Genomic DNA, 17195 nt, shown 5'->3' with positions numbered 1-17195 from the left:
ATCCCTCAAACATACATTGATCCAGTGCAAGATGTAAGGTCAACTGTTTATTGATAGCGTTATTAACATTTCTGCTCAGTTAACAGCTATTTCGTCATCAGGCATGATGAAACTTGAATTAAAGAGACCTTGGTGCCATTTAAGTGACTGGACAATATAAATAACCACAGACTCAAACTTTGCTCACTTCATGTTAGCAACAAAATCCTCGCCCTTCTTGATGGAGCCCTTCAGCTCACTAATGGCATCAGCCACCAGATTCTCCTCAAAGGCTGACAGCTTGCCCAGGCCAAGGTTCTTCTCAATTCCGTGTTTCTAAAAGGGTACAAAAATATTCCTTCTGGTTATCACTTCAGATTGTCAAAGTAGTGTCATTCAAATAGGAACCTGAATTAAGTACAAGTACACCATTAATATCAACAATAAGCAGAAGGTGAAATTTCAGTCTCCAACTTAAAAGGTGGTGGAGGACTTACCCCGAGGAGGAGAGGTGTGGAGAAGTATTTGCATTCGGTCTCTTCTGACCTTACGTACGCACACTCTACAACGCCATCCTTTCCATTCATGGCGTCCAGGACAGAGAAGGTGAACCTAGCCCCAGCGTAGGCCATGGACAGCGTAGCAGAGCCTGAACACACATAGGTTAGCCAGTTAGAGCTCATCAGAGTGGTTCAAACATGAGTTACGTTTAAAGGACAGTTTATATTGAGAATCAGCCAGTCCTTCGGGTAACACTGCCTACCTGCTCCAGCCTTGGCCTTAACAACCTCAGTGCCAGCATCCTGGATCCTAGCGGTCAGAGCAGACAGCTGGTCGGCTGGGAACTCCACTTTGGGTGTTGCCTACAGAGCAGCGTGTGCAAGGTGTATAGTTATTCACAGGAAAAGCCTTGTTCATGTTGAACCTTATACTATTCCTTTTCCAACTGAATTTTAAAATGACCATGAATTAGGAATTTCTTAAACCCACAGACTAAAAAATACTGAATCACTGTATGACAACTCATTCACTTTGATGTTACAAACACTAGAGGGAGCCATAATAAAGTGTTCCCAAAAACAGGGGCGGCATATCAGATCAGCTCAAACCCCTAAACAATCGCAAATGTGTCATTTTTGTTTTTAGATTAAGATTTAGTCCTACTGGTGGCATTGCAAGGAAATCTTTCAGGTATTGGATTTTTTATTTCTGTGAAAAGTCCCTTACTCTTACCTGTGAGATGAGCGGAATAATGGTCTTTCCTGCATGACCTCCAATCACTGGTACATTGACACGTGCTGGGTCAAGGCCCTGCAATATGAAACACCAAACTGTCAGCCATCTTGCCTTGCCACTCATTATGCAATAATCAATGAGTGGATACTAGCTGGCTAGCATTAACTTAAGGGGGAAAAAATAACTACTTTAAAAATGTTATGCAGTTGGATCATGGTGACAACCAAATATTTAAGTGGAGACATTCCCTACAACATAAGCCTATTACAATACAAACGTTGTATAGAATGCACCCAAGCACATGTAGAGCCTTGCTATGAGCAAACTACAAAGTTGGCAACTCCAACTCTAGGTGTGAATGTTTTTGCTTTGTCACTCAGATGATTGTGGAAGAGTAGATAAACACTATCTGTAAGATACAAACATAAGCTTTGTTCCGTTCAGGGTGATACGCCCATGAACTTTGAGATCACTCCTGTGTGTCAAAGGTATAGAGGGTGAGTATAGGGCGCATTAGGAATGTTTGAGGTCCTCAATCCTCTGTAGCTTAAAGATGGCTTACTTTCAGCTCAGCGACAAATGCGTTGGCTCTGACGATATCCAATGTTGTGACGCCAAACACTCTGTTGGGGTTGTAGACGCCATACTTTTTCATCACCTCTGATGTGATGGGAATAGTAGAGTTGACCTATGGATGAAACAAAACTGTCAGCTATTTCAAACTACATGTTACTATCACTGGCATTTAGCTTCTGATGTACACTAAACAGCCATTACACAATCAATGGAATATTTAAGCATTTATTGTTGAACAAGATCTTGTATCATTAAAGATTTTGGTGACTGAAGCACCAAAACAAATCAGTGACCTAAACAGCGCTGGCATGGAAAATAAATTGCCTTTCAAATTAAGCCCATTCCTGAAAGTCAATGCTACCTTCTCTTTGGCAACAAAAAATGGCTTTCTCCAACACCAAGGTGTATAGACGTCTGAGCTGCTTTAGAGTAATGTGAGTCGCCAGGAGCTTGAGTTAATTCTGGAGAAGAGGTAGTGGTGTACTCACAGGGTTGGCGATGATGCAGATCATGGCTTCGGGGCAGTTGCGGGCAACAGCATCAGCCAGAGTGGCCACGATGGTGGCATTAGTGTTGAACAGATCATCACGGGTCATGCCTGGAAGAAATATATTTTAAAATGTAATGTGCACTTCCAATTGAAAGAAAGCATGATGTTCTTCATTATGAATCCCTTTGTCAACTTGGGTAAACTTACCAGGTTTTCTTGGGACACCAGCGGGGATGACAACGACATCGCAGCCTTTCAGTGCAGCGTCCAACTGGTCTGGACCCATGTAACCTAGTGAAGGAATCATCATAGTTAAATTAGATAAACCAAAAGGACATTTTCACAATCATTTCACTATACAGTATTAAGACTTTAGTAGTGAAGCTGATGTACAGCAGGAAGGTGTCTTACCAGTGACGTGGGCCCTGGTCTCGATGTGGCTGAGGTCAGCTGCCACTCCAGGTGTGTGTGCAATGTCAAAGAGAGACAGTTCGCCCACCAGAGGACTGTTCTTCAGGAGCAGTGAGAGAGGCTGGCCAATACCGCCGGAAGCACCCAGCACTGCCACCTTGGCATTGTTCTGAGGGGGAGAGGAGACAATTTCACTGACTATCTAATATGGCTGTCCCCTACAAAAAAAATATTGGTCCACCGAGAGTTTGTCGATTGATTGGTCGAAATTTTAAAACATGTATTTTTCCATATATAGACACACCCTATGTTTGAATAAAATCAACTATATGTAGGCTACTGAGCTTGTCTGGTGCTTTAAGCGCTGCGATTAAAAATGAAGACTCAAATTACTAAAGAGGGAGCCAGAGATCAATATAGCCTAACCAGAAGAAAAAAAACATGTATGCCCATCCTCCTCCCGCTGCTGGCCTTCGCAGCCGTTAAGTTACTGAAGTTGCCGGTAATAGGCTACACCAGCTATCGGAAACCTTTTTTATTTGGAGTGCCAAGTTATCATACCATTTCTACTGATCTGCGTGCCAGTTAGGATTTTCACATGCACATTTTCATGGAACAGTTTCATTTAATTTATAATAAAGTCTTCATATCTCAAAATCAATGACGTGGTTAATACAAATTATATTTAAATGATATCAATCTAAAATTAACTTATACTGCCAATATGTAAAAATAGCCTCCATAAAGCCAACAAAAAAACATTGCAACCTGCAGGTAGAAAATAGCCTGATAAAAAGAAATATCCTATAAATCACATTGCTACGCATAGCCTGCCTGCAAGGAACTTGAAACATTGTATCAACTTAACTTGGTCTGGCCCAAAGCTCATGCTAGCAAACATGCAACAATGTATAAAATATTCTGGGCCCTCAGTTTCCTGCACCAGTAAGCTCCTGCGAAACAAACACAGCTGTAGGCTATTTGTGCAAGTGATAAGTAATCAGGTAGGCCTTTTTTATGACTTTCCACCAGATCAGGGCATTACTTTTTTTCACTTTCATGCTGAGTGGTTATCGAAAGGAAGAGTGCTGGAAATATATTTTTTAAAAGCTACGTTGAGGAACTACTGTCTTTCTCAATGGATGTAAAAACCAACTTTGTTTACGTGCTGTTTGAGTCAAAGAAAAATTACTTTGAGAAGCGCCACAGTGATGGTGAGTTAAGACAATCAGAAATTGTATCAGATCTCCAAATGTGCACATTTATAAGCCTACATTTGCACGCAGGCCAGGTAGCCTAGGCCTATGTGTAATCAGGTGCGTGTTTTTACTCAAGATTGACAGGAGCGCTCCAAACCAAAGACAATGAATAAATTGACAACTCGTAAATGAAATAACCCAAACTTTTTTTCTTACAAGTGTAGCCTAGGTTGTGCACTCCGCAAACAATGTGTCCACTCCTACAATGAGAACGGTAAGAATGTAATATTGAATGCATAAACAGAAATTACCGTAACCAAACAAACATTCTAGATTAGAATTGATGGTAATTAACAGTAAATGTACTACTGGTGATACCCACAGCTTTCAATAGATTAGTACACTCAGACAGGCATGAATCACACAGGTGTCTCATGTGCCATAACATTTATTTCATACATTTACCACTGCTTGACTACAAATCTGTTGACCAACAGCATATCAACCAAACAATCGACTAAATGGGGTCAGCCTTACGATCGACGTCATATTGCTGACAATCACACAACCAAACATATTTCCTGCGTGTCTGAAGAATTCCAGCACAAACTATTGTAGAATAGATGTGCATCTATTACAAACAAGAAGCTTGAATGAGACACCCAATGGTGGTTTTGTAGGATGGGTCTGTTAGACCAAGGTTTATAATTCAAGTTTCATGTAGGACTCAGTTAATCTTTGCACAATCAATCCTTGTAATTTGCTAATATCAAAAAGGGACAGAAACCTTTCACCTGAAAATGACATCTGTATTCTTGTAGGCCACAAACCATTCCCAGAAAGGGCAACGGTCAGGACACTATTTATGGATTCAACCTCTTGACTATTCATGGTTGGCCACAAGAAGCCAGGATTTCAGAGAGTGATTCAAGAATCATTTTTTATTTAACCTTCATTAAACTGTGGAAAGAATGTAAGCCACCATTATACTCAAGTTCACAGAATATTTCAACAGCTCTGATTATATTAATAAAGTTAAAGTTACTTCTTGGTCAATGTTGTGGAATTATACTACTGTATCCTTGCCAATGCCAACCTTCAGGAACAGCTAACATTGATCAAAACTGTCCAAGATGTTTCATCAATCGTGTTAATTTTATCCTTGACACTCAATTCAAACGAGTTTAAATTAAGACAGTTTGTAGCAAAGATTTGTGATGTTATTGTATTGCACACTATCAGTAGTTTTAGTATATCATAATGCGTGTTAAATATGGATTAATTAACAGAAACCTGATTTGTAAGAAGCTGGGCAAATAATCCTCCTAATAATTCCTTCAATTGAATGGGCCATCGGAGGTTGTTCACTAACATGTCACGAAGGACAAGCTCGAGATATCTGAACAAAACACTGGTCTGTCAATCAAAGCACCTTTACCATAGTATTATTTTGTCACTCATAATTTCGCATGCCTTGCCTTTGCCAATCCCAAAAGTAAAGCAAGCATGACAAGTTGACCTTATACAGTGCAAACAGCTATCAACCGTGTACAAATCCTTGCTAGTCAGCTACTGCTTGCCAATTAATTAAACGTTATAAGTACAGCTAAAGTTGATAACAAACTAGTTTTAAACACTCTAGACCATTCTGATGTGGCTCAACTCATGCAAAGTATGTGACATTTCAAGTTATAACTAGCTAATGTAGCTAGTTAGCTGGCTAACTAATCTGACAAGCTAGCTGGCTGCCATGCTAGCTAGCTAGTAACGTTAGCTAATTAGTTAACTTACGCTATTACTAGCTATCTCTTAGCTGACAAAAAATATATTATTTACCTGTGAGGAGGTGGATAAGCTCCTGGTAGCAATGCAAATTGTGGGTCTTGCAATGCGGGAAAACATGTTGGATAGGGAGGGGTTGGCTATTCTTTATACCTGATCCTCTTCACAGTGACTCCAACGTCCTCTACCTCTGTGGCTGGTCGAAACAGACCGCTTGCAAAAGCGACCTATCTTAACTATCAGGGACAGCCTACTTCCTGTACCGTATGCAGTTTGATTGGTTAAGACATGAACATTTCCGGTTATGATTGAGCTAATGGAATATCAATCATGCTTTATGACGTCGGGTCCAAAGTGGTCCTCATTCGCTTTCACTTTCGTGATGCATTGATTGGAGTTTATTTTTTGTGTAAAGATGATTAGCTAGTGATTGCAACCAGGGAGGATGGAATGGAAATCTCTTATAAAATGGTGTTGCAATTTATGTACAATGTTTGGTATCTTTAATGACATACTGTAGGGCTACAGACCCTTGAGCATGTGTTTCTTCAGGGCGGTCTTGAATGACACCTGGTATACAGTACCTTATTAATTTGTGTTTATCATTACATTGTCAGATCCATCATATCGATGTAGTATATTGGGAATCAAGCATCATCCAATTTTTCTTGAATGTCGTCTTGAAAGAAACTCAACATGACAACACTTTCTGAAGGTTGTCTGACGACTTCTAGGATGCATTCTATTTTTAATGAAGGAATGCAGCACTTCCATGATGTGGATAAAATACATGTCAAAGAATAGACTTTATACCATGGACTGTATATACATTTTGACCCATGGGTCAAAATATGGCAATTAACACCAAAACAAAAACCCAACCCTTACTTTTTGTCAGAGATAATCAAATTGCCATGGAATATTATGAACAAGTACTTATGTTATGTAGCATAACTATCAGTCTTGATCCTATGATCCTGCAGTGAAGAGGTGAGTACTACACTTCATGCGCCACAAAAGCCTGGGCCTTGGATGGAGGCAGGTAGAACACCCACATACGCCACGTTACAGTATACAATAGAAAGATGGCCAGTACAACCTGAAGGAAGTGAGTTGGCAGTGAGAGGGTTTCTGGCATGAATATCCCATGTGCAACCTGCCGTTGATCCCCTGAGCAAGGCGCTTATATATATTTCCTCAAGTAAAGGTAGTAGGCCAGATCTTAGCATTTTAGACTATTCCATTGGTCCTTAAGTGAAATTTCCATTAAAAATGAACGCCACCACTGGTCTTGACGAGAAGAAAAAAAGCTGTCAGGGGAGGTTCTCTTCTGCACTGTTCATCCAATCCAGGAGACACTGACACACTGAGGTATAACAGAGGAAAAGGAAGAGGCCCAACTCTGCGGAAAATCTGTCTCCCTCCAGCAGGTGGCGTTTTTGTTGTTTCGCCCACCAAGCAAGGAGTTTTCGTATGGAAGGTCATTGAGTGTCGAATTTGGTCAACCAAAAATCAAATGGCTTATTTGCTAAGTGAGGTTTATTTGATCGGATAGAAGTTTCGGAAAATGCTTAAGTTTTTACGCGTGTACTGATATAAGTAGGACACGTGACTTCCAGGAAACTTTGAGGAAAAACACTATCGGATTTGTCTCGCGATGGCAAAAAAAATATGGTATGAGGGTAGTAGCACAGCTTCTCTCTCCATTAAATACATAAGGTTGATGTCAACAACCCTCATCGAATATTCCCCAAAATATTTTAATAATAACATGTTTCCACCAATCCAGAGAAAAGATAGGTGGGAGCTAAACAGCCTGCTGTGCTGCTTTGTGGACAACAACTCCCATTGTTAGGGCTGAGAGATGTATCCTGTCAGTATATCCATAATCTTTGGGTAGAATAAGAACTATAGACTGCCACCAAGACATCCACTGTTTGGTCACAGACAGACAGAAGGAGTAACCCAGACACGTCACAGGGGCTATAAAGCTGAATCATCCCTTTAGAATGTTTTCTCACCACCAAATATAGTAGTGAGGAAGTCCAGTCACGGGTAGTGGGAGAAGATGGAACTAGGTGAAACTGGGCTGACATTTGACCTCAATACATTTGGTTTCATGGTTGCTTCCATCTTTCTTACTGGGATTACGCTTCCTGCGCACTAGGCCACACACCAGTATAGCACGAACATGCTCTGGGAACTCTGTCAGAGTACAGTGGACAGCTAAACAAGCCAACTGGCACACCCTGGCTAGCTGGGGTGATGACCTCAGGGCATAAATATAAAATGTTTATCTTCAGCTGTCGACTGAATAATTCAATGGCTGTTTTGTGCACAAAGATGACTAAAGTGTCTTATTAGGAATTTTCTAATTAGTCTTCTCTATGGAGCAATCAATGAGAATTGTCTTTCTCGCTCGTGATTCAGTTAAGCTGCAGTACCAAAGCAATACTGTAGGTGCAGTCGAACCCTTGGCAGGAGATGGAGAGGAGCCTTGGGTGGATTTGATTATACTGCGCTGCGGGGGACCGGTCCGTGATGTGAATGGGAAAAAGTGGTGAGGGAGGACCACCCTTCTGAAATCTAACAGTAATCTGTGCTGCTCAGTCATGTTGTCAACGAGGTATTATTGTGCATCATCCAGAAACATACAACATCTCTTTTCCATTAAAGATGCAATACTATATGTAACTTTTTGGGCAACCTGACAAAGAAAAGTGAGTTATAAATCTGGCACTCATTTTCAACAAGTCTAAGAAGTGGAGATCTGTCCTGTTTCTATGCTTCCCGTTTTTAAGTTTCACTTTTGCTCGTTTTGGTTTTGTACACCAGCTTCAATCAGCTGAAAATAAAATATTTTCCGTTATGGAAAATATATTTCACAGCGGTTTATATGGTACAATGATTCTCTACATTATACTTGCTTGTTTTGTCACAAACTGAAATTAGACAAACTATTACAATTTCAGCAACCAGGAAATGGCGGAGCGATTTCTGTATAGTGCATCTTTAAATTAGTTTGACCAAATTCTCCCCCCCCCCCCCTCCTCTTGTGATTTTTACACCCTTTTTCTTCCCAATTTCATGATTATGATCTTGTCTCATTGCTGCAACTCCCCAACGGGCTTGGGAAAGGTGAAGGCTGAGCCATGCATCCTCCGAAACATGACCCGCCAAGCTTCTTAACACCCGCTCACTTAACCCGGAAGCCAGCTGCATCAATGTGTTGGAGGAAACACCATTCAACTAACGACCGCTGTCAGCCTGCAGGCGCCCAGCCCGCCATAAGGAGTTGCTAGAGCACGTTGAGCCAAGTAAAGCCCCCCTGGTGGGCTTGGGAAAGCCCTAACCCGGACAACGCTGGGCCAATTGTGTGCCGCCCTATGGGACTCCCAGTCACGGCCGGTTGTGATCGAACCCCAGGCTGTAGTTACACTGCAACACTGCGATGCAGTGCCTTAGAGCAAAACTTTGGGCTTTGAACGGGCAACCGGCTCACGCCAGGGAGGCAGCCCGGTTCCAAAACGAATGCAATCAACTTTCACCAGGTGCAATTGCCAGGGCCAGATTAATGGGATCCCTTAACTGTGACCATCCAAAAGTGGAAGTCGTGGGGGCCTCCGGAGTGGTGCAGCAGTCTAAGGCACTGCATCGCAGTGCTTGAGGCGTCCCTACAGACCCAATTTCAATCTCAGGCTGTGTCACAGCCGGCCGTGACCGGGAGACCCATGAGGCGGCGCACAATTGGCCCAGCGTCGTCCGGGTTAGGAGAGGGTTTGGTTGGCTGGGATTTCCTTGTCCCATCAAGCTCTAGCGACTCCTTATGGCGGGCCGGGTGCCTGCAAGCTGACTTCTGTCACCAGCAGGACGGTGTTTGCGCCAACATATTGGTGCTTATGGGTTAAGCGAGCAGTGTGTCAAGAAGCAGGGTGGCTTGGCAGGGTTGTGTTTGGGAGGATGCATGGCTCTCAGGGGAGTTGAAGCAATGGGACAAGACTGGAACTACCAATTGGGGAGAAAAATGGGTAAAAGTACCAAATATTTGTTTAATTTTTACTAAGAAAAAAATAAGTTGTGGAAGTCGTGTCACAGGATCTTTTTCCATTTCCTCTAAAAACCGAAACATCCAGTTGTTGGGGACTCGGCAGAGGCTAGGTAAATATTATGAATATACTGACAAGATACAGGTCTCTCAACGCTAACAATGGGATTCGTTGTCCACAAAGCAGCATGGCGGGCTGTGTAGCTCCCGCCTATACTTTCTTTGGATTGGTGGATACATCTTTATTACTGTAATCCTTGTTTGAATATTCAATGAGGGTTGTTAACATCAACTGCCTATTTTCAATGGAGAGATGCTATGCTAGCCTCATGTCATAAATATTAACAGCCATTTCGATACAACTCCGTTATAAAGTGTTTTTTCTCTAAGTGGCCGGGATGTCTCATGTCCTACATTTCAATACACTCCTAACAAATAAAATAAAATACAAATTAAAAATAAAATTGTCACATGCGCCAAATACAAAAAGAAAATAAATAAAGTAACACAATAAAATAACAATAATGAGGCTAGTGCATTCATAAAGTATTCAGACCCCTTGATTTTTCCACATTTTGTTAAGTTAGTCTTATTCTAAAATTGAATAAATTGTTTTGTTTCCTCATCAATCTACACACAATACTCCATAATGACAAAGCAAAAACAGGTTTTTATATATTTTTGCTCATTTACTAAATATCACATTTACAGAAGTATTCAAACCCTTTACTCAGTACTTTGTTGAAGCACCATTGACAGTGATTACAGCCTCAAGTCTTCTTGGATATGACACTACAAGTTTTGCACACCTGCATTTGGGGAATTTCTCCCATTCTTCTCTGCAGATCTTCTCAAGCTCTGTCAGGTTGGATGGGGAGCGTCGCTGCACAGCTATTTTCAAGTCTCTCCAGAGATGTTCGATCGGGTTCAAGTCCGGGCTCTGGCTGGGCTACACAAGGACATTCAGAGACCATTCCCAAAGCCACTCCAGCGTTGTCTTGGCTGCGTGCTTAGGGTCATTGTCCTTGGAAGGTGAACCATTGCCCCAGTCTAAGGTCCTGAGCACTCTGGAGCAGGTTTTCATTGAGGACCTCTCTGTACTTTGCTCCGTTCATCTTTCCCTCAATCCTGACAAGTCAGAGAATCGTGTTTCTCATGGTCTGAGAGTCCTTTAGGTGCGTTTTGTCAAATTCCAAGCGGGCTGTCATGTGACTTTTACTGACATCTGGCCACTCTACCATAAAGGCCTGATTGGTGGAGTGCTGCAGAGATGGTTGTCCTTCTGGAAGGTTCTCACATCTCCACAGAGTGACTCTGGAGCTCTGTCAGTGACCATCAGGTTCTTGGTCCCCTCCCCGACCAAGGCCCTTCTCCCCTGATTGCTCAGTTTGGCCGGGCGGCCAGCTCTAGGAAGAGTCTTGGTGGTTCCAAACTTATTCCATTTAAGAATGATGGAGGCCACTGTGTACTTGGGGATCATCAATGCTGCAGAATTTTTTTGGTACCCTTCTCCAGATCTGTGCCAAGACACAATCCTGTCTCGGAGATCTACGGACAATTGCTTCAACCTCATGGCTTGGTTTTTGCTCTGACATGCACTGCCAACTGTAGGACCTTATAGATAGGTGTGTGCCTTTCCAAATCATGTCCAATCAATTGAATTAACCACAGGTTGACTCCAATCAAGTTGTAGAAACATCTCTTGGATGATCAATGGAAACAGGATGTACCTGAGCTCAATTTCGAGTCTCATAGCAAAGGGTCTGAATACTTATGTAAATAAGGATCTGTTTTTCACTTTTAATACATTTGCAAAAATTTCTACAAAACGTATTTCACTTTGTCATTAAGGGGTACTGTGTGTAGATTGAGGATTTTTATTTTATTTTTAAATCGTAACAAAATGTGGAAAAGGTCAAGGGGTCTGAATACTTTCCGAATGCACTGTACAGGGTGTACCGGTACCAAGTCAATGTGCAGGGGTACAGGTTAGTTGAGGTAATTTGCACATGTAGGTATGGGTAAAGTGACTATGCATATAAAATAAACGGTGTAAAGGGGGGGGGGGGGGGTCAATGCAAATCGTCCGGGTGGCCATTTGATTAATTGTTCAGCAGTCTTATGGCTTGGGGGTAGAAGCTGTTAAGGAGCCTTTTGGACCAAGACTTGGCACTCCGGTACCGCTTGCCATGCGGTAGAAGAGAGAATAGTCTATGACTTGGGTGACTGGAGTCTTTGATAATTTTTTGGGCCTTCCTCTGACACCGCCTAGTATATACACTACCAGTCAAAAGTTTTAGAACACCTACTCATTCAAGGGTTTTTCTTTATTTGTACTATTTTCTACAATGTAGAATAAAAGTGAAGACATCAAAACTATGAAATAAAACATATGGAATCACGTAGTAACCAAAAAAGTGCGAAACAAATCTAAATATATTCTATATTTGTGATTCTTCAAATAGCCGCGCTTTGACTTGACGACAGCATCGCACACTCTTAGCATATGTGGAAAGGAATTCCCACATATACTAAGCGCTTGTTGGCTGCTTTTCCTTCACTCTACAGTCCGACTCATCCCAAACCATCTCAAATGGGTTGAGGTCGGGGGATTGTGGAGGCCAGGTCATCTGATACACCACTCCATCACTCTTCTTCTTGGTAAAATAGCCCTTACACAGCCTGGAGGTGTGTTGGGTCATTGTCCTGTTGAAAAATAAATGATAGTCCCAAGCCCAAACCAGATAGGATGGCGTATCGCTGCAGAATGCTGTGGTAGCCATGCTGGTTAAGTGTGCCTTGAATTCTAAATAGATCACAGACAGTTTCCCCAGCAAAGCATCCCCACACCATAACACCTCCTCATCCATGCTTTACGGTAGGAAATACACATGCGGAGATCATCCGTTCACCCACACTGCGTCTCTCAAAGACACGGCGGTTGGAAGCAAAAATCTCCAATTTGGACTCTGACCAAAGGACAGATTTCTACCGGTCTAATGTCCATTGCTCGTGTTTCTTGGCCCATGCAAGTCTCTTCTTCTTATTGGTGTACTTTAGTAGTGGTTTCTTTGCAGCAACTCGACCTGGAAGGCCTGATTCACACAGTCTCCTCTGAACAGTTGATGTTGAGATGTGTCTGCTACTTGAACTCTGAAGCATTTATTTGGTCTGCAATTTCTGAGGCTGGTAACTCTAATGAACTTATCCTATGCAGCAGAGGTAACTCGGGGTATTCCATTCCTGTGGCGGTCCTCAAGAGAGCCAGTTTCATCATAGCGCTTGATAGTTTTTGCGACTGCACTTGAAAAAACTTTAAAAGTTCTTGAAATGTTCCGTATTGACTGACCTCCATGTCTTAAAGTAATGATGGACTGTCGTTTCTCTTTGCTTATTTGAGCTGTTCTTGCCATAATATGGACTTGGTCTTTTACCAAATAGGGCTATCTTCTGTATACCACCCCTACCTTGTCACAACACAACTGATTGACACAAGCATTAAGGAAAGAAATTCCACAAATTAACTTTTAAGAAGGCACACCTAATTGAAATGCATTCCAGGTGACTACCTCATGAAGCTGATTGAAAGAATGCCAAGAGTGTGCAAAGCTATCATCAAGGCAAAGTGTAGCTATTTGAAGAATCTCAAATATAAAATATATTTTGTTCCGCTTCACACTTTTTGGTTTCTACTTGATTCCATATGTGTTATATTATAGTTTTGATATCTTCACTATTGTTCTACAATGTAGAAAATAGTAAAAATAAAGAAAAATCATACTTTGTTTCAGTAAGATTGGATTTTTTGCATTTATAGCAATGGTTATCAACTGTACTGCAGGGAAGGAATTTAAGTTGTAGAAAATTGAGGTTGTGGTGGCAGCTGCAGAGAGGTATTTGGGTGTGCAAGACTTGACATCCGAAGAGTTACAGGGTGTGTTAAGTGGTGGTGTCCCGTCCTTTCAGGTTGTTGGCCTGAGGTAGGACTAAATAGATTTAAATAGTGGAGTAGGGTGGTGTTACTTCTGATCATTTTTTTTTGTGAGTGTAGTGTTAGATGGTAGGCAGGGTTAGGTACATTACTTTCTAAATGTAATCCGTTACGTAACTTTTAGATTACCCAAACTCAGTAACGTAATCTGATTGCATTCAGTTACTTTTAGATTACTTTCCCCTTAAGAGGCATTAGAAGAAGACAAAAATGGATGTTACCAATTGAACGACATCTTGCAGGATAAATCAATGTTAAAGTTTACATAGATGGCCATATATGGATGTTAAATGTTACTTTATGGGTTGGTTATGCAGGCTTCTAACCCATCGCTTTTTACTACATACAATAATATGATTCAATTATATCTTTATATTAAGATCTATGCTGCTCCCAGCCTATAGACAGAATACTAAAACAGGAAGCACCCGCGCACAGGTCTGTTCAACGCTGGTCCGACCAATCGGATTCCACGCTTCAAGATTGCTTCGATCACGTGGACTGGGATATGTTCTGCATAGCGGCGGACAACAACATTGATGAATACGCTGATTCGGTGAGCGAGTTTATTAGCAAATGTTGTACCCACAGAGTCTATTAAAACATTACCCAACCAGAAACCGTGGATTGATGGCAGCATTCGCGCAAAACTGAAAGCGCGAACCACTGCTTTTAAATCAGGGCAAGGTGACCGGAAACATGACTGAATACAAACAATGTAGCTATTCCCTCCGCAAGGCAATCAAACAAGCTAAGCATCAGTAGAGACAAAGTGGAGTCGCAATTCAACGGCTCAGACACGAGAGGTATGTGGCAGGGTTTACAGTCAATCACGGACTACAAAATAAAAACCAGCCCCGTCACAGACCACGATGTCTTGCTCCCAGACAGACTAAACAACTTCTTTGCTCGCTTTGAGGACAATACAGTGCCACTGACACAGCCCGCTACCAAAATCTGCGGGCTCTCCTTCACTGCAGCTAACGTGAGTAAAACATTTAAACGTGTTAACCCTCGCAAGGTTGCAGGCCCAGACGGCATCCCCGGCCGCTTCCTCAGAGCATGCGCAGACCAGCTGGCTGGTATGTTTACGGACATATTCAATCAAACCTTATCCCCGTCTGCTGTTCCCACATGCTTCAAGAGGGCCACCATTGTTCCTGTTCCCAAGAAAGCGAAGGTAACTGAGCTAAATGACTACCGCCCCGTAGCACTCACTTCCGTCATCATGAAGTGCTTTGAGAGACTAGTCAAGGACCATATCACCTCCACCCTACCTGACACCCTAGACTCACTCCAATTTGCTTAACCGCCCCAATAGGTCCACAGACGTCGCAATCACACTGCCCTAACCCATCTGGACAAGAGGAATACCTATGTAAGAATGCTGTTCATCGATTACAGCTCAGCATTTAACACCATAGTACCCTCCAAAGTTGTCATTAAGCTCAAGACCCTGGGTCTCGACTCCGCCCTGTGCAACTGGGTCCTGGACTTCGACGGGCCGCTTCATTTAATAGTACCCGCAAAACACCAGTCTCAATGTCAACAGTGAAGAGGCGACTCCGGGATGCTGGCCTTCTAGGCAGAGTTCCTCTGTCCAGTGTCTGTGTTCTTTTGCCCATCTTAATCTTTTCTTTTTATTGGCCAGTCAGAGAGGGCTTTGTCTTTGCAACTGCCTCGAAGGCCAGCATCCCGGAGTTGCCTCTTCACTGTTGACGTTGAGACTGGTGTTTTGCGGGTACTATTTAATGAAGCTGCCAGTTGAGGACTTGTCCTCTTGCTCAGTTGTGCACCTGGGCCTCCCACTACTCTTTCTATTCTGGTTAGCGCCAGTTTGCGCTCTTCTGTGAAGAGAGTAGTACATAGCGTTGTACAAGATTTTCAGTTTCTTAGCAATTTCTCACATGGAATAGCCTTAATTTCTCAGAACAAGAATAGACTGACGAGTTTCAGAAGACAGTTCTTTGTTTCTGGCCATTTTGAGCCTGTAATCGAACCCACAAATGCTGATGCTCCAGATTAGATGAGATTCAACTTTGTCATTGAACAAGTGCAGTACAACGAAATGCAGTTGGCATCTGACCAGAAGTGCAAAATAATTACAAGTAAAACAATTAAGTTCAATGTATGTAATTAAGTGGGATTTATAAATGTGCAATGAAGGGAAATGGCAAGTCTAAATGTGCAATGAAAGCTAATTGAAAGTGCAAGGAAGCATGCAACTGAAATGCAGGGATAGCAGCAATGAGGTTACCAAGGTAGACATGTACAACTGAATAATGTCCTTAATCAGACTTTGCAAAGCAATGTCAAGAGTCCAGTAGTTCCGTGAAGAGTGCAAAGAGAGAGTGCAACAAGGTCCCTGAGACGTGGTACTAAGCGGTGGGCGAGTGGATATGGCTAGTGCCGTGTCACAGAGTTCAGCAGGGTTACAGTAGCTGGAAAGAAACTGTTCTTGAGCCTCAACTAGTCTACAGAAGGCCAGTTTTTTTGCTTCTTTAAAATCAGAACAACAGTTTTCAGTTGTGCTAACATAATTGCAAAAGGGTTTTCTAATGATCAATTAGCCTTTTAAAATTATAAACTTGGATTAGCTAACACAACGTGTCATTGGAACACAAGAGTGATGGTTGCTGATAATGGGCCTATGTAGATAATCAATAAATAAAAATATCTGCCGTTTCCAGCTACAATAGTCATTTACAATATTAACAATGTCTACACTGTATTTCTGATCAATTTGATGTTATTTTAAGGGACAAAATAAATGTGCTTTTCTTTAAAAAACAAGGAAATGTCTAAGTGACCCCAAACATTTGAACGGTAGTGTGTATATATATATCATTTATAAATCCAAAAATGGATGTAGCAACTACAGATTGCCCTTTTAAGTCTATCAAAAGTGTGTGAGTTTGGGCACGTGTCCATTAGGCCTATGGATATATTTTTTTAAATCAGCATGAATTAGATTGAACAATAAAAGCCCAATTTTTATTCCATAGGCTGGGATCCGCACTATGCAGCAGCTGCAAGAGCAAATGTTTCACTGGCTGTCCACTGGTTTCAAAAACAAATGATTGACAGGAAGCTTAAAAGTTCTTTAATTCAACCATTATTGGGTTCAAATACACATTTAGATTTACAAACAGACATCCACAACAACCACAATCCATAAGGTGCAAATAGCTAAACGAGAGCGCAGCAGTGTGATTCACATCAATGCGCTATGTAGATATCCATAATAAGAGATATCCGTATCGCGGTAGACTACACCACTGCTGTCATCCTTACCTCCAAGCGTTTATTCAAATTGGTTAATTTTTGGATGCGACAGCAATCGCACCACTGGAAGACATAGCTTGGACTGTTGTGTCATCATAGTGGTATCTGATTTAGGGTCAGACTCGCCCAGACGGAACAAATGTAAAAACTTGTACCTTTTTTCAAAGTATCTGTAATCTGATTACAATATTTTTTATAGTA

General features: G+C 41.8%; 1 protein-coding gene across 1 annotated transcript; it reads right to left on the bottom strand.

The window, feature by feature from the left end:
* Positions 1-34: 34 nt before the first annotated feature.
* Positions 35-5895, bottom strand: LOC129868375 (malate dehydrogenase, mitochondrial-like). Its single transcript, XM_055942304.1, has 9 exons — positions 5728-5895; positions 2693-2861; positions 2489-2572; positions 2280-2389; positions 1778-1903; positions 1213-1290; positions 743-842; positions 477-628; positions 35-315 (listed from the first exon to the last, which is right to left on the bottom strand). The coding sequence occupies exons 1-9, from the start codon at positions 5791-5793 to the stop codon at positions 184-186; spliced, it is 1017 nt and encodes a 338-aa protein (XP_055798279.1). The 5' UTR covers positions 5794-5895; the 3' UTR covers positions 35-183.
* Positions 5896-17195: the final 11300 nt, after the last annotated feature.

Source organism: Salvelinus fontinalis, chromosome 13 (assembly GCF_029448725.1).
Source record: "Salvelinus fontinalis isolate EN_2023a chromosome 13, ASM2944872v1, whole genome shotgun sequence".
Classification (NCBI taxonomy): Eukaryota; Metazoa; Chordata; class Actinopteri; order Salmoniformes; family Salmonidae; genus Salvelinus; species Salvelinus fontinalis.
This window is presented reverse-complemented; position numbering and strand designations above follow the sequence as displayed.